Below are 26,420 nucleotides of genomic sequence, written 5' to 3'. Positions count from 1 at the left end.
GGGTGAACCGAGAGGTTTAAAAGGGCCAACGGGAACTGACCATGAGGGGGGACCGGCACTGGGGACCCGGGGGAGAACTAGGGGAGATAGGGGTGGGCAAGACCCTGGGGACCCAGAGTTACCTTCACCAACTGTTCAGGCGCTCCCCGTCCGAGTGGGACCAGCTAACCCGGACGGAAAGCGAACCTATCAGTACTGGCCCTTTTCCACGAGTGACCTGTACAATTGGAGAACCCAGAACCCTCCTTTCTCAGAGAAACCCCAAGGCCTCATTGACCTCTTAGATTCCATTTTGTTCACTCATAACCCCACCTGGGACGATTGTCAGCAGCTGTTGCAGGTGCTCTTCACCACGGAAGAACGGGAGCGAATCCTGGCAGAGGCACGGAAACGGGTCCCGGGGGCCGACGGGAGACCAACCGCCCAGCCTCATCTCGTGGACGAGGGGTTTCCTCTGTTGCGGCCTAACTGGGATTTTGAGCGGGTGGAGGGTAGGGAGCATCTCCGAGTGTACCGCCAGACTCTAATGGCTGGCCTGCGGGCTGCAGCAAGAAAGCCGACGAATCTGGCAAAGGTAAATCTAGTAAGGCAAGAGCCCACTGAGAGCCCAGCAGCCTTCCTAGAGAGGCTGATGGAAGCTTTCAGGCAATATACACCTATGGACCCCCAGGCTGAGGAGTCACGCGCTGCAGTTCTGTTAGCGTTTGTAAATCAGGCAGCCCCAGATATTAGGAAGAAATTACAAAAGGTAGAGGGATTGGGAGAACAGACAATACAGGATTTACTGAAAGTAGCTGAAAAAGTATTTAATAATAGGGAGACCCCAGAAGAAAGGGAAGAACGAATTCGACGGGAGGAAAGGGAATTAGCTGAGAAGATCAGGAAAGAAGATAGGGAACATAGGGCGAGGGAAAACCGGAAGAACCAGAGGGAGCTAGCCCAGATCCTTTTTGCTGGGATAAAGGCCGGAACAGAATTGAGGGAACCTCGAGACCCCCGGATGGGAGAAAAAGAAAAACCAAAAAGGCAGGCCCTAAAGAAGGATCAGTGCGCCTACTGCAAAGAACAGGGGCACTGGAAAAACGAGTGCCCTAAGAGGGACTCAAAGAGAGGAATGACCCAGAGAGAGAAAATTTCCCCTGGAACTCGAGTTCTATATGCGGGGGAAGACAGTGACTAGGGGAGTCAAGACTCGGTGCCCCTCCCCGAGTCCTGGGTAACCATACATGTGGAGGGGAAACCCGTTGGCTTCATGGTAGATACTGGCGCCCAACACTCTGTTTTAAATAAAAAACTGGGACCAATGTCTAAAAAAACCAGCTTAGTGCAAGGAGCCACGGGGACAAAAAGATATTGTTGGACCACAGAACGGAAAGTAAATCTGGGGACCCACCAGGTGTCCCATTCGTTTTTGGTGATACCAGAATGCCCAGCCCCTCTACTTGGACGGGATTTGTTGACTAAAGTTAATGCTCAGATTCATTTTGACCCGGGGGGAATGTCAGTCACGGATGGACTTGGACAACTGATACATGTCTTGTCCCTAGCCTTAAGAGATGAATACAGACTTTTTGTGCCTAAGCCCTCAGAGACCATAGCACTAGATGTACAACCGTGGGTCCATAAATACCCATTGGCCTGGGCAGAAACGGCAGGGATGGGACTAGCCAAACAGAGACATCCGGTCGTCATTGAGCTAAAGGCAGAGGCAGTTCCTGTGAGGGTGAAACAGTACCCCATGAGCCAGGAAGCTCAGCGGGGGATCACTCCCCACATTCGACATCTCATGGATGCCGGAATTCTCAGGCGATGCCAATCCCCTTGGAACACCCCCTTACTGCCGGTGAAGAAGCCAGGGGGGACAGATTACAGACCTGTCCAAGACCTGTGAGAAGTCAACAAGCAGGTGAGTGACATACACCCCACTGTCCCTAACCCATATACCCTCCTGAGCAGTTTACTGCCTGAGTACACTTGGTATACTGTGTTGGACTTGAAGCATGCCTTTTTCAGCCTACCCCTGGCGGCCCAGAGCCAGGAGATATTTGCCTTTGAGTGGACTGAGGGGGAGGGCCAACCGGTAGTACAATTAACTTGGACCCGTCTCCCACAGGGGTTCAAGAACTCCCCTACCTTGTTTAATGAGGCTCTGAGTGAGGACCTCTGTGAATATCGGGCTTGCCACCCAGAGGTCATTCTGCTACAATATGTAGATGAGCTCATGTTGGCTGGAACCACAGAGGAGGCATGCAGCCGTGCCACTGGGGACCTCTTACAGACCCTAGGCATCTTGGGGTATCGTGCTAGCGCAAAGAAGGCACAAATAGCCCGGCAAGAGGTCACCTATTTGGGGTATAAGATCCGGCAGGGACAAAGGTGGCTAACTCAGGTCATGAAAGAAACAATATTGCAGATACCAGAGCCCAAAACCCCTCGCCAGGTGAGAGAGTTTCTGGGGACTGTTGGATATTGCAGACTGTGGATTATGGGGTTTACTGAGAAGGCCTGGCCCTTGTATGAGGGAAGTAAAGAGACCCCAAACTGGACTTGGACTGAGCCAATGAAAAAGGCTTTCCAGATGCTTAGACAGGCCCTACTAGAAGCCCCAGCCCTTGCCCTGCCTAACCCAAATAAGCCATTCCAGCTGTTTGTAGATGAGAAGCAAGGAATAGGAAAGGGGGTCTTGACGCAACAATGGGGACCATGGAAGCGGCTGGTAGCATACCTTTCGAAGCGGTTAGACCCGGTGGCCGCTGGGTGGCCCCCTTGCCTTCGCATCATTGCAGCTACAGCCCTCCTCGTCCGCGACGCTGACAAGTTGACGTATGGACAGCAACTCTTTGTGTACACCCCCCACGCCATCGAAGGGGTTTTAAAGCAGCCGCCGGGTAAGTGGATCTCCAATGCCCGCTTGACACACTACCAGGCCTTGCTGCTCGATGCCCCACGGGTGCGTTTTCAGACCCCTTGCTTCCTAAATCCGGCCACGCTCCTACCTAACCCAGAGAAGGACCGCCCTCTCCATGACTGCAATGAGATACTGGCTGAGGCCCTGGCGGCACGAAAAGACTTAACTGATGTTCCCTTAAACAACAGTGAGCTAGTATGGTTCACCGATGGGAGCAGCTATGTAAAAGATGGGCAAAGGAAGGCGGGAGCCGCCATAGTTGATGATTCAGGGCAGATGATATGGGCTGAGACACTTCCCCCAAACACTTCTGCGCAAAAAGCAGAATTGATTGCCCTAATACAGGCTCTAGAGCAAGCCAAAGGGAAGAGAGTCACCATTTATACTGACAGCCGATATGCTTTCAGCACTGCCCATATTCAAGGTCCCATATACCAAGAAAGGGGATTTCGGACAGCTGAGGGAAAAGAGGTCAAAAATCTGCCCGAGATTCGCAGGCTCCTGGAGGCTGTCCAACTGCCCCGGGCAGTAGCAATAGTACATGTCCCCGGTCACCAGAAAGGAGAAGACCTTAAGGCGCGGGGCAATCGTGCCGCTGATGCGGCCGCTCGAGAAGCGGCTAGCCGGGACTACGCCGCCCCCATATTAGCTGTGGGACTTCCACCTCCTGGTATGGGGACTCTGCCACCAGTCCCCGACTATTCCCTCCCTGATCTCGCTTGGATCAACAAGGATGCCACCCTCCAGAAGGATGACCAAGATGGATGGTACCGGGACCAAAACAACAACCTGATATTGCCTGCCACCCTGGGTCGTCACCTGTGTGAACACCTGCACACAACTACCCACTTGGGAGAAAAAAAGACCCTAACACTTCTCCAGACGGCCTGCCTGAGGTTCCCTCGACAAAATGCAGCTGTACGAGAGATAATTCAAGCCTGCGAAGCGTGCCAGCTGATGAGGGCAGAGAAGAAGCAGCACTCGGGAATGAGGTACCGGGGGGAGGAGCCAGGGCAACACTGGGAGATAGATTTCACTGAGGTAAGGCCAGGCAAGTACGGGTATCGCTGTCTGTTGGTTCTGGTAGATACCTTCTCGGGGTGGGTAAAAGCTTTCCCCACTAAGGGAGAGACAGCAATAGTGGTTGCTAAGAAGATCTTAGAGGAGATAGTGCCTAGGTATGGGCTGCCAATGACTATGGGCTCTGATAACGGACCTGCCTTTGTGAGCCAGATTGTACAAGGGCTGGCCCAAGCTCTGGGGACAAAATGGAAGTTACATTGCGAATATAATCCCCAGAGCTCAGGACAGGTTGAGAAAATAAATCGGACCCTAAAAAAAACTTTGACAAAGTTGACAATAGAGACTGGCGGGGACTGGGTGACCCTCCTTCCCTTTGCACTCTTTCGGGCGCGTAACACCCCTTATAAGCTGAATCTTACTCCTTTTGAGATTTTATATGGGAGACCCCCTCCTGTGTATCCTATTTTCGAAGGAAAATGCCTGCCACCCCCTACTTTGGGACAATTCCAGCAAACTCTGATGGCATTAAGTAAGGTGCATAACCATGTTTGGAAATTGATTCGAGAGATACACGAGGGCCAAAACAGGAGGGCTCTTCCCTCACATAATATTGGCCCAGGTGATTGGGTTTGGGTAAAACGACACCAATCTAGAGTATTAGAACCTAGATGGAAAGGCCCTTATGTTGTTCTCCTTACCACTCCTACTGCTGTCAAGGTCGACGGAATTGGACCCTGGGTTCACTGCAATCACGTGCGGCAAGCCACGCCGGAAGAACAGGAAAAAGCACGAGCAGAATGGAAGGCGAGTCCTCACCCGTCAAATCCTTTGAAACTGAAACTTGCCCGCCGGGAGGCCTCCTAATTCTCCTGCTGATGGCAGCTCTCATCGACCCAGGAGCGACCAGTCATAACCCCCATCAACCTGCTAAGATCACCTGGAAACTCAACGACGGGCAAACTCATGAGCTGCTCAATGAGACATCAGGAATCCACCCTCCGAACACCTGGTGGCCGGACCTGAACTTCGACCTCTCAAGCCTCTTCGCAAAGCAGGACGGTCTCTATGATAAGTACTATAGGGATGGGATAAAAAACCATAGGTTGGGGTTCTGGGCTTGCCCGGGCTATGTAAGAAATAACTGGAAAACCTGTGGTGGCATAGAAAGCTATTATTGCAAGAGCTGGAGTTGTGTGACCTCTTGTGATGGACCCCAGAGGTGGGATGTCGGAAACAGAGATCTAGTTAGCTTCACCTTCAAGGACCGTAGACACCATGGCCCTCAGGTACGAGTACAATTTAACCAGGAACGGGCGAAAAAAGAAAACCGCTGGACCTCAGGACTGACTTGGGGTTTTCAGCTTCATGTAAATTGGCCCGGCCCCTACCCAGGCGAGCTTTTGATCATTAAACAGGTTATTGAGCCAGTGCAGGTACATAGTTTAGGTCCCAATCTGATCAAAACGTTACAGGGGCACAAGGCAACCCCCAAGCCAACTACCTTCAGACCAAGCTCGCCGGGAACATTTAACATCTCCTCTACTCCGAGCCTTAGAGGCAAATTGACGGAGACCCCTGGCCCTCTGGCTGTTACCATTAGCTCAACAATTCAGGACCCCCTATGGGCCTTAGTGAATGCAGCCTTTATGGTCTTAAACCATACCAACCCTAATGCGACCCAGTCCTGTTGGCTTTGTTATAATCTTCACCCACCCTTTTATGAGGCTATAGGCCTCAATGTCTCTTACCACTTGTCTTCAGGCCAGAACCCGCCCCAATGCCGATGGGAAGAACGCAAGGTTGGCCTCACAATGAATGAAGTTTGGGGACAGGGACTCTGTTTGGGCACAGTGCCACGTGATAAAACTCCCCTCTGTGCCCGGACTATCAGTAACCTACGCTTACATGGCAAAAATTGGATTGTGCCAGAGGCTGGGGGTTGGTGGATTTGTTCACATACTGGGCTAACCCCATGTTTAAATGTGAAGGTTTTTAACCAGAATCAAGAATTCTGTGTCCTGGTTGCTGTAATGCCAAAAATCTTATACCACTCTGAAGAGGTTATGTACTCACATTGGGACCGGGAATTGCTAAGACAAAAGAGAGAGCCAATCAGTGCGATTACCATGGCAGCCTTGTTCAGTCTTGGGCTGGCAGGAGCAGGGACAGGAATAGCTTCACTGTCTCTGCAAGGCCAAGGGTTTTCCTCCCTACGAGCCGCCATAGATGAAGATATAGCTCGCATAGAAAAATCAATCAGCCACTTAGAGAAGTCTCTGACTTCATTGTCTGAAGTGGTCTTGCAGAATAGGAGAGGATTAGACTTAATTTTTCTCCAACAGGGTGGGGTCTGCGCGGCTCTGGGAGAAGAATGTTGTTTCTATGCAGACCATACAGGAGTGGTAAGAGAATCTATGGCAAAAGTGAGAGAAGGGCTGGCGCAATGTAAGAGGGAACGAGAGGCCCAACAGGGATGGTTTGAGTCTTGGTTTCAACGCTCCCCCTGGCTGACCACCTTAGTTTCCACCCTCCTGGGGCCACTTATAGTGCTATTATTAACACTTACATTTGGCCCTTGTATTTTAAACCGGCTAATGTCATTTATTAAAGAACGTCTCAATACAATTCAGATTATGGTATTAAGGCAGCAATATCAGATGGTAGCCCAGGATGAAGAGAAAGATTCCTCTACAGGAACAAGAAGACAGGGGGGAATGTGAGGCTGCCAGGGTTAATTCCATGACAGGCAGCCTGGACCTAAGTTTTAGCTTTCCCCGAAATGGTAAGATTCCCCACCCCCATCAGGTAACCTGAAGCCAGCCAATCAATATGCGCCCAGTAAGAGACAAAGGGGAAAGCTGAAAAGCCCGCGAAAGCCCAGGTTTGAGAAAGCCCGCGAAAGCCCAGGTTTGAAAAAGCCCGCGAATGTCTGTACCAATAGAATTGCTTTGTAAACATGTAACCAATCCGCTTAAGCCAGCTACTAATTGATTATGCATGTCCTGTAAATTTCTGTAACAGCTTGGGCTCAGGGCTTTTCTGACCCTGCACCACTGTGATGGCGGAGGCAGAAGGCCCTGGCTCGAGTCAGTAATAAACTTCCCTTTTTTTGCGAGTTGCATTGCCTTGGAAGCCTTCTCTCTTCCCGCTCGGGGATTCGGACATCGGGCATAACAGTAAATGTAAAGACAAGTTATGATTTATTATTGACTTAAGTGAATTTCCTGTTATTTGTGGCAGAAGAAACTATATCCATGATGCCTAAAGATAATTATATTTTTAAAGGTCTTGAATTTTCTTCACACCTTATTTCAATTAATTCAATAATATATTTGGTTTCTCTCTGAAGCCTATCATAATATCCATTTTGTGCTTTATTACATCGAAGGAGCTTCTCCTCTAGTATTTAATTTGATCCTTAAGGAGAACTAGAAGGATTATCAACAATTTTCAGATGAGAAAACTTAAACTCAGAAAGAGCAAACAACTATTTTAATGGCGTAAGAACAATACATGCCAAAGAGAGAGTTAAAACATATCTAGGTCATCTAACTCTAAGCCCTATCACCTATTACAACTATATTTTGTATTTTAAGATCAATGAGTGCACCTCTATCACTTCCTCCACTTCACCATTCCATTGGGATTATTGAAATATTTGTTTCATTTTCTAGACTGTGCCTGGCTCACTGTGGCTTTAGTGAAATAAACCTTTTTATGGGTATCTTTCTAAGTAAAAAGCACTTTAGTTTTAATTTATGCCTCTTTTGAATTAATAGGATTAAAATAGCATGTTTAAAGGACTCTTAGGAAAATGCAAAAGGTATATTACAAGTTCTTGAGAGGCATTCATCAAATTTTGTTAAAAAGACCCAATGATATTCATTTTTAAAATATCCATACATGTATATTTTACACATATATTGAAAGACCCTCACTGTAAGCAGTCTTTAATAAGACCTAAGGAATTAGAGCCAAATTTTAGGTTAGTGAAGTCATACAAAAAGCAATTGCATACAAAAACTTCTATCTCCTCAATAATTTATAGATAGTAAACTTACTATTTAAAAGGAAAAAAAAATCTATTTTAACCAAAAAAACAGGTTGACCGGGTTTAATACCAGAAAAATTTGCCTTTACTTAAGTTATACTCATAAGTTCCTTCCATATTTATGCACAACCAGGAAACAATCAAAGTGTCTCATAATATAGCTCTCCTTCACCGCACCCTGCTGGGGGAGTGACGCTGCTGACTGCACAGACTTCAGTGACTCTCATATGCTCTTAATTCCAGAACACTTTTTATATGATACATTTGTATGGTGATATTAGTAACTTCTACCATTCTGTGAACCTCTACAGATCAATTACGTTTAGAAGAGTGCTTTACATATATTGCTAAATAGATTTTGTCTGTGTGTGTGTGCTCAGTAGTGCCTGACTTTTTGCGACCCATTGGATAGTAGCCTGCCAGGTTCCTCTGTCTATGGGATTTCCCAGGCAAGAATACTGGAGTGGGTTGCCATTCCCTACTCCAGAAAATAGATTTTAATTATTACTAAATAAATTTTTTGGATACAGGCACGTTGTAATACAGACATTATTGAACTGAAGCGCAGGAGACAGATCAGTTTTTTAATTATCTACTTACGTGACTCTGATGTTATCATTTAATCTTTTTGAGTTATTTCCAAATCCTTACATATAAATTTGCTAAACATATCTGCATATGTTTAGATACTTACAACCTGTATAATTATATCAAACTGAATATATTTTCATATTTATTTAATCTCTCTTTCCACCTAGACAACAGTTGACACTGATAATGAACCAGGTAATAGTTTATTATGCAAAATAAGCCACTTTTATTAACTTATGTTCTAAAAGGAGCCTGATTTTAGAGAAAAAAATTGAGTCTTATCATTATTTTCTTCAATAGGGTATGGATTATCCCATATTGCTCCTGAATCATTAATTATTCCTCACCTAGATTATTTCGATTAACACAAAAATATGTTATTGTTTTACTCATAAAAGGAAAAAAAAACCAGTTTATTGATCTCACTGTCCTTTCAGTTACTATTACCCATGTCTCCATTATAGGAAAACCCCTTGAAAGAATTATCTACACTTATCTCCAGTTTCTGAGTGCACACTCCAGAATGCATCCTCGTGCTCTGGCTCCCATACTTGAAGATACTACTCTTATCAAGGTCAACAATAGACTTTTGTTGTTAAATTTAACGTTAATTTTTACTTATCTTTCATGACAGAGCTAAACAGGGCACTGCTGATGAGTCCTCTTCTTACTTTCTTCCTATAACTTCCTCTACACCACAACTTCTGATTTTGCTCCTCCCACACCTGAGTACTTCTTTTAGTTCATGTTGATGCTCATTCTTCCTTTCTCTAATTCCCTGACTTAAGGAATTAAAATTTATATGTGCTAACTGCCAAATTCATATCTCCAAAGTTGACACTGCCCATAAACTCCAGAAATTATATACTCAAATGCTTTCTTGGCATTTCACTTAGATATCTAATAGACTTCTCAAATAAATATGTCCACTTGATCTTCCCACACAGCAGTCTTTCACAATCTCCACCATCTCAATTAATATTAACCCCATCCTTAGATCAAAAAACAAACACACACCATGGGGATAGGCTTGACGTTTCTCTTACTTCACATCCACCCCATCCAACCCATCATTCACTTCCAATCCATCAACAAACCGTATTGGTTCTACCTTCCCATCTTTTTCTACCTTCACAGAAGGAGTCTGATTCACAGACCATCATTTCCCACTTGGATTATTACAATCCTCTCAGACTTAGCTCCCTAGTGTCCTGATCTCTCCTTTTATTGCACACGATACAGAAGCCAGAGTGATCCTATGATGACACAAGTCTGATACTATCACCTCTGTGTTCAAAATTCTCCAGGGGACTCCCATAACATCCAGACTCAAAGCCAGTGTTTTAATAATGGCAACAGTGAAAGAATCTGATCATCCTTCCCTCCTATTAACTCTGATTTAATCATTTTTCTTATTTCTCCCATTCCATCTCTTTTTAGCCATACTGTCAGTTATTATTTTTTATGAAACATTATTATCTTGCTAGGTATTAATAGTTGTTCCTTTAACTGTCTTCTTTAGGATCCTTGAACATGCCAGACAAAAGCCCAATCCCACACACAGCCTAGGCTTAGAGAAAATATATCTGGGAAAACAAATGAGTTCATTAGAAATTAAAATATCAATGACTTGCTCCATATGGGGGAAAAATATATATACATACATATATGGGAATTCTTCCTATAAGATTGATTATGCTTGTTTGCTATGTACTTAAGGGGAGATATTAAGAGCAAATCATTGATTTGACAACAAAAATGTCCACTTTCGAAAGGAGGGCCTGAATGATTTTACGATTCCTTTTAACCCACTCTGAAGGTTACCAACCACTCAAAGACACTCCTCTTATCAAGGTCAATAATGATCCAAAGTCTTGTTAACTACTAGAATATGATGAAGATAAAAATACTGGAAAGTACCTTCTATAAATTCACAATCTGTGGGTGGTACTGGACTGAGAGAAACTAACTCTAGTAGAAAATCTCTGAGAATAAACAGAAGCAATTTTACTATATGCTGTAAATCCCCAGGAGGAAACTATACAATATTTTTCAAACTTGATTACACAGGGGAAACTGTGGTCTAGGAACAACCATTAATACCTAGCAAGATAATAATGATTTGCAAAAAATAAATGACAGCTAAATGCTTATTATGTCAAACACTGTTTTTCATGCTTTACATGAATCAAGATACCTTCACAATAACCTTATTAAATACATTAATGCATTTAGAAAACTTCAACACAGAAAATAAACATCCAAATATCTCACAGACCTAAGACGTAAGCAGTTTGGCTTCAGAATCTGCCTTCTTCATTTCTATACTCAATTGAGATGAACAGAATCAATATTAGACTAGTAAAATCAAGTAAGTTAGATGCCTCAAATTGTTATCTCTACTTGAGACACGCCACATTTCACAGTTAAACAGATTTCTTTGCAAATAATAAACAACATATAGACTTATCCATTCATTCCTCAAAATAGTCAACAAAATTACTATTCTATCAAATACACTAATGTTTATATAAAGCAGATGAAAATTTTAAAGGCGACATTAAGCTTTTTTTCTACAGAAACACAAATAAATTTGGGAGGAGCAAAAAATAATAGTTTTTTGTTACTATTAGTTACTGAAAAGAGCATATTGTCAAAGATGTAATAATGAAACCTTGTTTTCCTCTTCTTTTATATATCTTGATATTTCTATTTCTGAACATGCAATATCTCTCTCAAGGGCATAAAGTGGCAAGAACATGGGCCTGAACTAGAGAGATGGAAACACACTGTTCTTTCACTTAACAGCTTCATGCTTTAGGGCAAGGCCTTCAAGCTCTGACCTCGTGTTTCTTATCTATAAAATGAGTATAAAAACAATGTTCTTCATAGTGTGCTAAAACTTTGACATGATAAAGACTAACTAGGGTCCTGGATTCAGTCTTTTGCCTTATATCCTGGATGGCACATCCCATGATTTGAAATAACCTTCACTTGTTTGTTTACCTGTTTATTGTTTGCCTTCCTATCTGGAAAAGAAATTCAAAGGACACAGTGGCTTTTCCTTTTCCAAAGTTTTTGTACATTCTCTCTTTAGCTGTATTACCTATCTCATATGTAGTTTTCCAAACACCACTGCAGATACTACTGATTCCTGGGTATGAATATTCCTAACTTGTATAAATTTCTTCATCAGGAGAACAATATACAAAATGTTTATACTAATTTCAAGATTGAAGTTGGTCATTTTTCAAAAACTTTATCTACTACATCTGCAGTAGAAAGTATACAAGTCACTGTGAGAAGCCCACCTTGTAAGGCCATATATGTATCTATATTTTATCCTTATTACACAAAATACAGAAACCTAGATCATCCTGACCTCCAGGTTCCTTACTTACTACTCTAGAAACTGACTTAGCATGCATAAATGTGTAAGAATTCAAAATATTCAACTGAGAGGGAATCTCTTTACACAACAAAAGAACCAAACAAGCTCCTGTGGGTTCAGAGGTTCAAAACTAAGTCTATCAAAGGGCATTCTTTGGATAAAATGGTTATTATATTTCTGTTGACCTTTAAGAAATCCCACAAAATAATCTTGCAGCTGTTCAAAGTAGCTAACTCTACTGATATGGGCTGTGTCTCCAGTCTGCACATAAGGAAGCTTGATTATGGAAAGTAAAGCTGATTTTGTGCTCATAAAAATGAATAATTTTTGAAAATTACAATCGACTTTTCATTTGGACTGAATTTTCTAGCCTCATATCCTGGAAGTGAATAACTAACAGCAGCCACAGGGCACTATTGGAGAGTGGTGGAGGGAGGAGGTGCGGGGGAGAGGGAGTGTGTGTGTGCAATATGGGTGAGTTCAGAGATTTTTAAAATTCCTTCACTGCATTCAATCTTTGCTACTGCCTTTGACATGCAGATAAACTACTTGTAAATAAATACCTAAAAAATATAACATTTGAAAAGTATACTAAATATAAGAACCATAAAAAGAAGAGTTCTTATTGCATTGAATCCAACATTTATACTGGTTCTTTTATATAAGTACTAGGTGCTGGGAGAAGTGAGAATATATAGAATATATATAGAGATAAATAAAACAAGATTTTAAACTCTTACACACTTTTGTACTTTGTATTCCAAATACAAAAACAGATTCAGCTCCCCAAAACTTTCTTGTTAAGAATAAGCTAATTAGCAGCAGTTACCTAAAATTAATGTTTTTAATTCTTTTTAATTTTTAGAACCTGATCCGTTATTTTCAAGTTAGCACATTTGAGTTAACATTTTACAAATGATTGTATAAAATTTTGATTATGACTACAAATTAGCACAATGACAATCTTTACTTCCTATAAGACTATCGGGGGGATGAAATCCCACAAGTCTATAAATCTCTTTTGGCCCCTGAGTAATCTTAAACGGAGACTGCGGTCTTCTTCAACTCCATTTGATTTTGACAACTGAAATCATACAATCAATCAGGTAGGTAAGTGCCTCAGGGAAGAAAAGCTCTTGTCCAGGGTGAGAAATATGAATAGGTACACAGGCTCCCTGCAGCATGGGGCTGACTCAGGAGCTGAGCCACCAACTAATTTGAGACCTTAATTTCTTAATTTCTCAGTATGTCGGTACCCTCATTTACAGGAAGATGGTAATAATCTCCACCTCCCAGGGTGGTGATGTGGATAACATAATTCACACACAGTCCTTATTCCATGCTTTGCTCATGAGGAATCCCAGAGAGTAATCATTAACTATTATTAAAGTTTCTTTCCAAGTCTATTTTTCATTATATTCATCAATGCAATGTTCTGGCATTATTCACTGTTTCACAGAAACCAGGTAATATTGCCTCTTTTTTCCCTTCAATCTATTTTCAAACTTTCTATTTTTTTTTAACTGTTTGACTTTTAATATTTGTTTTCTGTTTTATGCAGAAGTGAAGTGAAAGTTGCTCAGTCATGTCTGATTCTTTGCAATCCCAGGGACTGTCAGTTCAGTTCAGTTGCTCAGTAGCAACTCTTTACGACCCCATGAATCATGTCCACGAAATTCTCCAGGCTAGTATACTGGAGTAGGTAACCTTTCCCGTCTCCAGGGGATCTTCCTAACCCAGGGATGGAACACAGGTCTCCCACTTTGCAAGCGGATCCTTTACCAGCTGAGCCACAAGGGAAGCCCAGGAATACCGGAGTGGGTAGCCAATCTCTTCTCCAGCAGATCCTCCCAACCCAGGAATTGAACAGGGATTTCCTGCATTGCAGGAGGATTCTTTACCAACTTAGCTATCAGGGAACATAAGGTAAATGAAAAGGCATTTGCCTTAAAAACAGGCAAACAAATGGACACGTGCAATATGACGAGTTGTGAAAAGTCCATATTATGTATCCATATCCCTATTAGGATAGAAAACATTTCCATAACTCAAGGAACTTTCCTCTCACATTCCTTTCCATATGATCATCCTTCAACCATGCAAAAGCAATGTCTAGATTTTTTTTTTTAAATCATAGGTTAGTTTTACCCATTCTAGCAATTTGAGAAGAATGTAAAAACTCAAAGACAATGATGCTACCTTAACTTTTTTGTTCATGAGATATAAATTCAAAACAAATACCAACATATGAAATGTGTAATGGATGTAATAAAATAATTCCACTTATGCTTACATTAAGCATAAAATTAGCTTTTACTATTGATTTTAATTTGAGCTGAAAAGTTATCTTTTAAAAGATTATTTAAAAGATTACTTTTTAATCTTTAAGATAAAAAGTTATCTTAAAGATTAAAACTGCCAGCATTATTTTTACCTGTCAAGTTCAGAATAAAGGAGTCTGAATCCCCTATATTCCTCTCATTAGTTAAGGTATTAAAGAAGCCAAGGGGATACCAGGAAAAAAAAAGAAATCTTTGAGCACAAAACTTGGCACATCCTCTCTCTCTCTCTCTCTCTCCATATACATATTTATATATTACACTTACATATAAACATGATGGTTAAATACTAGCATATAAACTTTGCTTTTAAATGTTTAAATTAATATAAAAGCGATTAGATTTCACTTCTTGTTTTCTCATCTCTGTTTTAAGCCTTTCACACTTCTTAAACAATAAAATATGTATATGCTTGAGATATTCAAGATATGTTTGTTAATATTTTGAAGATATCTTACTGTTTTTAAAAAATGCCAAGGATAAGCTAATTAGTAGCAGCTGTATGGAATTAACCATTTTTCTATTTTTGGGGTGTTGGGTTGCTCACTGCAGGCCTAGGAGGCCTCTATTTGCCCAACTTCAAGACCAAAGAAGGAGCCCAAGGTCAGGGACAGAAATAGAGGTTTAACAGAAGGGGAGCTTACATGTCTGAAGCAAGATCTTGGAGTAATACCCCACAGAGGTTATGACTGACCCCAACGCAGAACATGGCAGCAGGCTTCACTCCCAGAGGCCCGGGGTTGGGGGTGGGGGTGGGGGAGGCGGGACGATGTTACCATTTATAGAAAGAATTGACAGGTTGGCTCTTCAGTTCCCAGGGAAATCAGCAGAGGCCCCTTCCTCCGCTTTGATAGGGAGCAATCATTAGCTGGAGCCTAAGCAAGCATGTAGGAATGTCTGGCAGATGTAGGTGAAGCAGATACTGGTTGAGCAGGAGACTTACAGAGAGGAAGAGAAAAACCATCTTGAGTGGCCTGACCATATGTAGGGATTGGTTTGTTTTAATACAAGCTGACTGCAACTTGAGGATAAAAATTTCCTAATTATGCTAATCAATAGTTAATACTTGTAAATAATGAACTGAAAAGTACACATGAACAGTTTTTACATCTATTTTCTTCACTGAGAAAAATAAATAATTGGACTTTGTGTTCTATAATAATATTATTATTAACTGATTACAAACATTTCACTGAACTCAGCATGCATTTCTAAATAAAAGAAGAGATGCTGAAAAACACTGACACATTTACCTTTGTAGGTTAGCTTGAGTCGTGGAATATTTTGCTTAGAAGTTCCAATGACTGGAAGAAACAGCATGGTCATGCTTATCATCATCAAGGCATGAAAAAGGTGAAAATTGTGGCTTCTGGACTTTGGTCTCTCATCTTTAGTAACAATCATGATGAAAACAATGTTCTCTTTCAAACAGTGTTAACTGAATCTAAAAAGAAGAAAAAAACTGTTAATATAGCCGTTTGCAGATTTCTCTATACTTAGTAAATTATAATTTTTTGAATGTATGTTTTTTTAAAAAACTAATTTCTCCTTCTCTCTTGTTCTGCTCTTACAAATTATTGCAGGGGGGATGAATCAGAACTGAGTAATAAAAGTGTAATAAATAAACAGCTGGCTTTATTCAGACATGGAGATGAGTGCAAAACAAAAACTTAAACTACTTAGGTTAATTAGCATTTCTTCTTCTACTAAAGTGTTTGTCTTGTTTTATGCAAATATAGGAGGAACCAGTTCTTTCTGTATCTTGATGGATTTGTGATCAGAAAACAATACTGGTAGAAGCCTACTCTTGCCTCATACCATCCTCAAACTTTTACTCAAGTAAAACTGAATAAAAGCTATCATTTTGAGAGAGTTCTTTTGTTTCTGACCACAGAATATTTCCAAGTCTACCTATAATTGGGACAATTAAATATGATCTGGTCAGGGCCACCAGTACAGATTTTAGACCTGGGACAAGGCAATCTTACCTGCAACCTATATTACTCCACACAGGGTGGCACTGAATATAAAATACTGTAGGAGAAAAAAATTTATAAGAGGAGATAGTTATTAAGTAGGTTGCCACAATCAAGCTGCCTAGGTTGTCTTTGTTAAGACATGGAATAAATCAAAACTCACATATTTCCAACTAAGCCTTGTACTAATAATTATAAAATAATATTTATTGAGTATTTACATGAACCAGGTACTTTTTAAAAAGTGGTGTAAAAATCTTATTCTACTGTTCACTACTTGTTTTTTTACTTTGTTTAAGAATCCATATCTATTTAATTGCATTAACCAGCTTCAGCTGCATGCAACAAATTCTGATAACTTCCCTTTTCATTTTTATTCTGTTACAAATATTTTCTAATTTTCCTTGTTATGGCTTTTCAAACATATCCATCATTTAAAAGTGGACATTTGATTTCCAAATATATGGAGTTTTTAAAATATCTTTGATATTACTCTCTCATTTTGATACTAATTTCTCATTTAAATGCTTTCTTCTCTACAATCACCCTCTGTGTTTTTTTTCAGTCTTTTAACTTTAGTGAGGCTTTAAATGGCTAAGTCAAATATCTCCTTGCAGTTGAAATTATGTGGGTAATTTTCAAATATCTTTTGATACTGATTTCTAACATAATTCCACAGTAATAAGAGAACAGACTCTATATGACTTCAATACCTTTAAATAATCATGAGATTTTTGCACCTTCTTTTATGTTCTTGGATATGTTCCAGTGTCTCCTAGTTTATACTCTGTGGGAACTTGGTCAAAATTTGTATCCTACTATTTTGTGAAAATTGTATAATTCTTAATTACATTGAATTGGTTCATGGTGCTTTTCACGTCTATTACATACTTCTACTTTTCTGTATATTCATTCTATTAATCTTTGTGAGTTTGGTATTGAAACCCCAACTAAAAATCTTAATTTATCTAGTTAAAAAATAATTGTAATATATAGTGGAACTATATGTAACTTTGTTCTATATTTTCCAAGTCTTCTATAACCTGTTATCTCACTTTAATAATTTAGAAAATAAAAAAGAAAGAGAAGAAAAAAGCTGGTTTACATAAATTAAATGACATAATGTTGATAAATTAATTAAACAAGTATGTCATTAGACTGAGGTTTCTCTAATGTCATGATAGCCTATCTAATTGCACAAAGCCTAAGCCTGTAAATGCCTCAAAAATATAAACTTAGAACACTAAGAACAACCAATCAAATGATTAACTAGACTTTAAGGTATAGACAATCAAATAATCTTCCCTGTTTTGGAAATTTTCTTTAGGTATTTCCCTTTATATCCATCTACCAGTGGAGTGCTCCTAACCACTTTCAGTTTCAGTTCAGTTCAGTTACTCAGTTGTGTCCGACTCTTTACGACCCCATGGACTGCAGCATGCCAGGCTTCCATCTCCATCACCAAATGCCAGAGCTTGCTCAAATTCATGTCCATTGAGTTGTTGATGCCATCAAACCATCTCATCCTCTGTCCGGCCTTCAATCTTTCCCGGCATCGGGGTCTTTCCTAATGAGTCAGTTCTTCACCAGGTGGCCAAAGTATTGGAGCTTCAGCTTCAGCATCAGTCCTTCCAATGAAAACTAAGGGCTCATTTCCTTTAGGATTGACTGGTTTGATCTCCCTGCAGTCCAAGGAAATCTCAAGAGTCTTCTCCAACACCACAGTTCAAAAGCATCAATTCTTCAGTGCTCAACTTTCTTTATGGTCCAACTCTCACATCCATGCATGACTACTGGAAAAACCATAGCTTTGACTAGATGGACCTTTGTTGGAAAAGTGACATCTCTGCTTTTTAATATGTTGTCTAGGTTTGTCATAGCTTTTCTTCCAAGAAGCAAGCATATTTTAATTTTATGGCTGCAGTCACCATCTGCAATGATTTTGGAGCCCAAGAAAATGAGTCTTTTACTGTTTCCATTGTTTCCCCATTTATTTGCCATATAGTGATGGGAACAGATGCCATGATCTTAGTTTTTTGAATGTTGATTTTTAAGCCACCATTTTCACTCTCCTCTTTCACCTTCATTAAGAGACTCTAGTTCCTTTTCACTTTCTGCCTAAGGGTGGTGCCATCTGCATATCTGAAGTTATTGATATTTCTCCCAGCAATCTTGATTCCAGCTTGTGTTTCATCCAGCTAGCATTTAGCATGATATACTCTGCATATAAGTTAAATAAGCAGAGTGACAATATATAGCCTTGATGTACTCCTTTCCCAACTTGGAACCAGTCCGTTGAAACAGTTGCTTCCAAATTTACTAGCATATTGAGGGCAGTGTTTTAACAGCATCATCTTTTAGGATTTGAAATAGTTCAGCCAGAATTCCATCAGTCCAATAGCTTTGTTCATAATGATGCTTCCTAATGCCCACTTGACTTCAGACTCCAGGATGTATGGCTCTAGGTTGGTGATCACACCATTGTCATTATCTGGGTCATGAAGAACTTTTTGTATAGTTAGTTCTTCTGTGAATTCTTACACCACTTCTTCATATCTGCTACTTCTGTTAGGTCTGTACCATTCCTGTCCTTTATTGTTCCCATCTTTGCATGAAAAGTTCCCTTGGTATCTCTAATTTTCTTGACGAGATCTCTAGTCTTTCCCATTCTATTGTTTTCCTCTATTTCTTTTCATTGTTCATTGAGGAAGGCTTTCTTATCTCTCCTTGCTATTTTTTGGAGTTCTGCATCAAATGGGTGTATCTTTCCTTTCTTCTTTGACTTTTGCATCTCTTCTTTTCTCAGCTATTTGTAAGGCCTTCTCAGGCAACCATTTTGCCTCTTGCATTTCTTCTTCTTAGGGATGGTCTTGATCACGGCCTCCTGTACAATGTTACAAACCTTCATTCATAGTTCTTCAGGCACTCTATCAGATCTAGTCCCTTGAATCTATTTCTCGCTTCCACTGTACAGTTGTGAGGGATTTGATTTAGGTCATGCCTGAATGGTCTGGTGGTTTTCCCTACTTTCGTCAATTGAAGTCTGAGTTTTGCAATAAAGAGTTCATGTCTGAGCCACAGTCAGATTCCGGTCTTATTTTTGCTGACTGTATAGAGCTTCTCCATCTTTGGCTGCAAAGAATATAACCAATCTGATTTCAGTATTGACCATCTGGTGATGTCCATGTGTAGAGTCGTCTCTTGTGCTGTTGGTATAGAGTGTTTGCTAAGATCAGTGCATTCCCTTGGCAAAACTCTGTTAGCCTATGCTCTGCTTCATTTTGCACTCCAAGGCCAAACTTGTCTGTTACTCCAGTTATCTCTTCACTTTCCACTTTTGAATTCAACTCTCCTTGTTGAAAAGGACATCTTTTTTTGTTGTTAGTTCTAGAAGGTCTTTTAGGGCTTCATATAACCTTTCAACTTCAGCTTCTTTGGTACTAGTGGTTGATACTTCCAGTTTGGTATCACACAATTCAGTTTGATTTTTGCTCAAATAAACTCTTAAAATTTTTAACATGACTCCATTTATTTTTTATCAATGCTACTGACATCCAAGAAAGACAGGTAATTATATATTTTCTTCATTTTACAGATGAGGAAACTGAAGTACACATTTTGATAATTCTCTCAAGGTCATATGGCAAATAAGAGACGAATTAAAACATTTGTTCCAGACTTTAGATAGAATCAGCCTCCTTAGCCCCAAAGTATTTTATGTGCTTTTCATTATGTCACAGTCAAGTTGTTTTCAACTCTTGAAAAGTCTTCCCTCTCCTTGATATTTTCTAAGACATAACTCATAGGAATGATATTGCTTTGCCTGCTTCTGGGAAGGATTCCAGATGTGGTACCTTCTTCAAGTATCAATAATTTCTGTATTTCCTTAGTGACAGTTAAGCAATAATGAAAAGGCATTATACTTTAGTAATTATCTAATTATTTAATATCAAAATAAATACTTTATACCTATATGGTTAATTTTAAGAGAAAGTTTATTAAGAATATTTTTCTTATGGAAGATCAACTCTTTATTAAAATGCTTTTATTAGAATGACATTGAATCAAGATTCCTTAAATTTATCTTAAATTTCAGAAGTCAAAATCAGTCTTGGAAGGTGAAATAAAGCAAATTATATATGTATTAATTTTATACATAAGACAAATATTCTAAGAATACATTACAGATTGTATGTTGTTCATTCATGAAGTGTTCAACATGAATGCTTAATACAGTATATTTTCTCAGTTACTTTAATTACCTGTAGGAAGTACCAAACTATTCTATCTTTGTGTAATCTGTACCTATTTAATTCTTTGATTTAGAAGATTACTACAAATGAAAAGAATCAAGTTGATTTAGATACTCATTTAAGAATAATGTACCAAATATGCCACACATATTTTCTTCACATTTGCTTGAAATTTTGTGATGATTCCAGAGATCTAATTGCCAACATCTCTTGGATCATAGAAAAAGCAAGAAATTCTAGGAAAACATCTACTTCTGCTGTATTGACTACACCAAAGCCTTCGACTGTGTGGATTACGAAAAACTGTGGAAAATTCTTCAAGAGATGGGAATACCAGGCCACCTTACCTGCCTCCTGTGAAATCTGTATGCAGGTCAGGAAGCAACAGTTACAACCATATGTGGAACAACAGACTGGTTCCAAATTGGGAAAGGAGTATGTCAAGGCTGTATAATGTCACCCTACTTATTTAACTTATATGCAGAGTACCCCATGGGACATGTCAGGCTGGATGAAACACAAGCTAGAATCAAGATTGCTAGGAGAAATATAATAACCTCAGATATGCAGATGACACCACCCTTATGGCAGAAAGTGAAGAGGAACTAAAGAGCATATTAATGAAACTGAACGAGGAGAGTGAAAAAACTGGCTTAAAAGTCAACATTCAGAAAATCAAATGGCATCTGGTCTCATCACTGCATGGCAGATAGATGGGGAAACAATGGGAACAGTGAGATTTATTTTCTTGGGCTCCAAAATCACTGCAGACAGTGACTGCAGCCATGAAATTAAAAGACTTGGAAGAAAAGCTATGACACACCTAGACAGCATTTTAAGGTGCGTCTAGTCAAAGATATGGTTTTTCCAGTAGCCATGCATGGATGTGAGAGTTGGACCATAAAGAAAGTTCAGCACTGAAGAACTGATGCTTTTGAATTGTGGTGTTGGAGAAGACTCTTGAGATTCCCTTGGACTGCAGGGAGATCAAACCAGTCAATCCTAAAGGAAATGAGCCCTTAATATTCATTGGAAGGACTAATGCTGAAGCTGAAGCTCCAATACTTTGGCCACCTGGTGAAAAACTGACTTATTAGAAAAGACCCCAATCCTGGGAAAAATTGAAGCCAAGAGGAGAAAGTGATGACAGAGGATGAGATGATTCGATGTCATCAGTGGACATGAATTTGAGCAAGCTCCAGGAGTTTGGTGATGGATAGGTAAGCCTAGCGGGCTACAAAGTCCAAGAGGCTGCAAAGAGTCAGAAATGACTAAGCAACTAAACTGAATTGAATGATATAATTTAAGAGAAAACAGAAATTTCAGTCAGACGTAAAAGATCTATATTATCAGCAGTCCTTAATGAAAATTATAGCTTTAATAATCTAAGTAAAAATATGTATTTTAGAATAAAATACTAATGAAGTCTCTCAGTAAATAACATTTTTAAAACAAACTCTAAAAGACTAAAGTTTTGTATTATATAAAAACTATTAGGACAACACATACACTGTTGGCACAAAACAGTCACTTAATTGATGCACAGAAAAATTTATAGGAATTAGTTTTAAATTATGTGAGCTTTCAATTACTTGGTGTCTTAAAAAATTTATTTCTGCACCTTTTTACTTTTACATTTTTGCCTGTAAGACACAGATACATTCTTTGTGTTATAGATTCTCCTTAAAAACTTGTTTTTTTGCAAATGAAATATTTTTAAGGAATATACACTTAAGAATATATATTACATATATACTCCTGGTCACTAACACCATAACTCATCTCCAAATATTTATTAAGGTGAGAAGAAAGATAAGATTCTTTTCTAAAAAGAGCAGTTGATTAGATACAAGAAATAAACTCTCAAGAAATAACTGCTAATATCAAGATATTAAGATGCTATGGAAGACAATCAAAGGAGTTTAATATAGGTTTAACTAAGACAAAGCTAGTTTCATAGAGAAAGAGAATAAAAAAGGAGAGGGGGGGAAAAAAAAAGGAGAGACAGTTCCAGATGACAATGATACCTAGTGAAGGGTTCCTAAAAAGCTGGAAGCATGATAAAAATAAAACAGGTAAGGGAGGTAGCATGATTCAGTGGGTGAAGGAGAGAGGAAACCAAAGAGGAATTCAGTCTAACACTTAAATGTGCCTCATGCCTGTTCTGGTATCTAATACAGTAGAACTCAAATGATGCAGTTATTCCACACTGCCTCTGGTCTTAGACCATGAGTGCTGTTATCATTCATTTTCATCAGTGCTTTTTTGATCCCACTTGCTTGTTATTTTCAATTTCCCCAACATCCTCATGTTAGCAGAACACGGGTATCTGATCACAGCAGATCCACAGCTTTGCCATACAAACATGCATACTTCCACTTACCCATAGTCTCCAAAAAGAGTGAACGGTTAGTTGAATGTCGGGATTAAACTAGGGCTTCCCTAGTGGTTCAGGGGTAAAGAACCTGACTACTGAAGCAGGAGACGCGGGTTTGATCCCTGAATGGGGAAGATCCCCTGGAGAATGAAATGGCAACCCACTCCAGTATTCTTGCCTGGGAAATCCCATGGACAGAGGAACCTGGAGGGCTACAGTCCATGGGGTCAGAAAAGAGTTGAACATGACTTAGTGACCAAACAACAACAAAGAGTTTAAGTATGTTAAATTTCTCATTAGGTTTTGTTTTCCTGCACTTCTGGACATGTGCAATACTACTCTTTTATGACATGTAACTGTGCATGTAGTGTGAATGCATGTTTATGTACACAGGCAAAAGAGAGGAAACTTTCCGTGTGTGCATTTTATTAGCAATAATGACCTCAGTACAGGACATTTCCTGTGAATTAATGACCAGTTGGGGTTAATGGCCCTTAGCTATGTATTGAGATATCTACTCCTCCAACTGGTCATTAATCGCTAAGACATGCCCTGTGCCTCCAACACTAGGTTAAGAAGATTGATGTTTTGGTTTTCAATGAACAGTAGTCATACTGTTCCCTGTTACCTAACTCATTAATATTGTTAAATACGTTAAAAATCACAGCACTGCTTTCCTTGCTACTGTGACATTCCAGTAAGTGCCCACACGTGCTGAAACATTTGTTAAGGGTGACGGACAAAATAAATCAAAAATTCTGAACCTCCTGAAACGTTTTTTAAAACTTTATATATGTTTCTCATATAAAACAGTAACTCTCTATAATCTGCTGTTCCTAATTCTTTGTTTCTCCTCCCAACCATCCTTTAAATTCAACAGTTAAACTTTTAACTGAGATCATTTATAGGTTAAATGTATTGCCAACAACCTCTCCACTAATCAATTGATACTCTGCTATCTTCCAGTGTATGTTAGTGTGTGTGTGTGTATGTGTTTTGTACCCACAAGAGTGTGTGTCCTGCATCTGGGAAGAATTACAGAAGTAGGTGTGATTTAACCTAAAGTGGTGGATTTGGTGAATTGCATAGGTTATACTGCATGCTACTGTCTGTAACAAGCTCGACCTGGAGCCAATTAACTGCACATAATCTGTTCCAGATGTGCACTGGGACAAACAGCACTCTTGGGGATCTTCAGATGCGAAGCCGATAGGGAGTATTCTGATTATGAGAGAGTTTTACACACTGTTCCACTAAATCAGAGATTCAAATGCATAATCTCACACTCAAGAAGGCCTTGTGCCATTTCCCAAAGGAATATAGAGTCCAGAACTTATTAGATGGATGGTAAATTGTCAAAGATATTATTTGAGGAGCAAGGGATATAAAATTTCACATTTGAACTTCATTAATTTGTCTTATTTATATCTATTTGTTCCAAAAGTCACTGAGGTAAGAATGTATAATTATGGTGAAAAACTATATTCTATGCTTAGGATAAAAATTAAAATACAATATAACTCTTCATACCTGAAAACCCTGAACTTACAATCCTTTCTCAGGGGTGTGTGTGTATGTGTGTGTGTGTGTGTAGGTTTGGGAAAGGAGGAAAACAATCCTTGATTTCTTAATTTATAAATAGCTATTTATTCTTCATGGGTGTCCCTGGTGGCTCAGATGGTAAAGAATCTGCCTGCAATGCAGGAGACCTGGGTTTGATCCCTGGGTCATGAAGATCCCCTGGAGGAGGAAATGGCAACCAATTCCAGTATTCTTGCCTGGCAAATTCCATGGACAGTGGGGTGGCAAAAAGTTGGACATGACTGAGCAACTAAACAGCAACAACTGCCTTCAGATGTCATGAATTCCTCATCAATTCATATATCCAGGGAGTATGATAGATTACCTGATTTTTCAGAAATAATGAAAAAGGAAACTTACATGCTAAACTCAGTAAGAATAAATTATAGTAGTTCCACTTTTATTTTGCAGTGGTTTAAACATAATGTTTCTATTTCTAAACTACACTGAAAGTATATTGTTGAATAAACCTGTGCTCAACAAAGAACCACTGTTACATGTTACTTGAGTTTGCATGCCTTATATAGTTAGTCTTGCACTTAAAGCCTGATTAAATCCTCTAGGATCTTACCCCAGCTGAATCCAACTCAATAAAAAAAAATAGAATAGTGAGATTTCAGAACATACACATGTAACCAGTTAGATTTAATACTGTGGGTTACATTTTTTCTTGAACATGACAGTAACAGCAAAACCACGCTTACACTGTTAGAAGTTAAGAAATCAAGTACCTCCAAGGTTCAAACTGTTCAAATAATAAACACAGAAAAAATTAATAGAATACGACTGTAAATGGCTTTGCTAGTCTTCTTTCTTAGCCTTAAATCTCATATTAACTGGCTACTCAAAGTACTAATGGTTATCAATTTGTAGGGTCAGAAAAAGTAACAAAGCATAATCACAGTCAGTTTGTCTTCAAATTTGATTAATCCTCAATTCAAACGCTTAAGATTTTCCTTTCCATATTCTCATTTTCCTGAGAGCATTCTGATACATGCATCTTTTCAGGACCAAGATAATCTTATTCCTTACCCTTTGGAATTCTGATACACTTTATGAGAATTCTAGGATATTTTGTCAAATGTCTGCATTTTGTATTCAAAGTATAAATGTACATTATTTAAACTGCATACTGTTTAAAACTTAACATCCTACACCTCAAATATTCTGATATGTGCCCCCTGCAGTTTAAAAGGAGATTTTTAAATTAATGAAATATTGAATAAAGCAGAGTAGAAATTACTGTAATTAAGAAGGCAAAACAATTATATTTTCTTGAAATTAAAAAAAAAAGTTATCCATGTGTTTATTATTGAAAGATTCCTTGATTTTATTACTTTTAAGAATATCATTATCATCAAAAACTGACTGATATTTTGGTAAATAATAGAAAGTTTTAGCTTTCTTTCCTAAAAAGTACACATTTACTTATTCATTTAGATATTGAGTTATATGCCCAATATTTTCTCATACTTTACAATACTGATCTACTATTTCTGCTACATGGACAATAAATGGATTTAAACCTTTAAAAAACTGACCCTTCAATGAAAATACATAAATTTTCTATAAACAAACTAATTTATTTATTGGCCCAATGGTCTCTGTATCAGCTGAAATAATCGTGCACCTCAAGTCCCTTGTCTTTCAAAGCAATGGAAGTATCTTATATTCTCCTGATGCTTACTTAAGCGGCACTTGTATAAGGATGGGCTTCCCAGGCGGCGCTAGTGGTAAAGAACCTGCCTGCCAATGCAGGAGATGTAAGAGATGTGGGTTCCATCCCTGGGTGGGGAAGATCCCTTGGATTAAGGAATGGCAACCCACTCCAGTATTCTTCTCTAGAGAATCTCATAGACTGAGGAGCCTGGACGGCTACAGTCCATAGAGTTGCAAAGAGCCCCACACAACCAAAGCGACTTAGCATGCA

The 26,420-nt window shown here is 39.4% G+C and overlaps 1 protein-coding gene across 2 annotated transcripts in view; it reads right to left on the bottom strand.

The window, feature by feature from the left end:
* Window positions 1-26,420, bottom strand: part of SEMA3D (semaphorin 3D) — a 230,602-nt gene that overhangs the window by 130,788 nt on the left and 73,394 nt on the right. For both annotated transcript variants that reach the window (XM_065939525.1, XM_065939524.1), the window contains exon 2: window positions 15,557-15,747. In XM_065939525.1, coding sequence (XP_065795597.1) covers window positions 15,557-15,707 — 151 coding nt within the window. In that variant the 5' untranslated portion in view covers window positions 15,708-15,747. The remainder of the gene's footprint in view (window positions 1-15,556; window positions 15,748-26,420) is intronic.

The sequence above is a fragment of the Muntiacus reevesi genome, chromosome 6 (genome assembly GCF_963930625.1).
Source record: "Muntiacus reevesi chromosome 6, mMunRee1.1, whole genome shotgun sequence".
Classification (NCBI taxonomy): domain Eukaryota; kingdom Metazoa; phylum Chordata; class Mammalia; order Artiodactyla; family Cervidae; genus Muntiacus; species Muntiacus reevesi.
This window is presented reverse-complemented; position numbering and strand designations above follow the sequence as displayed.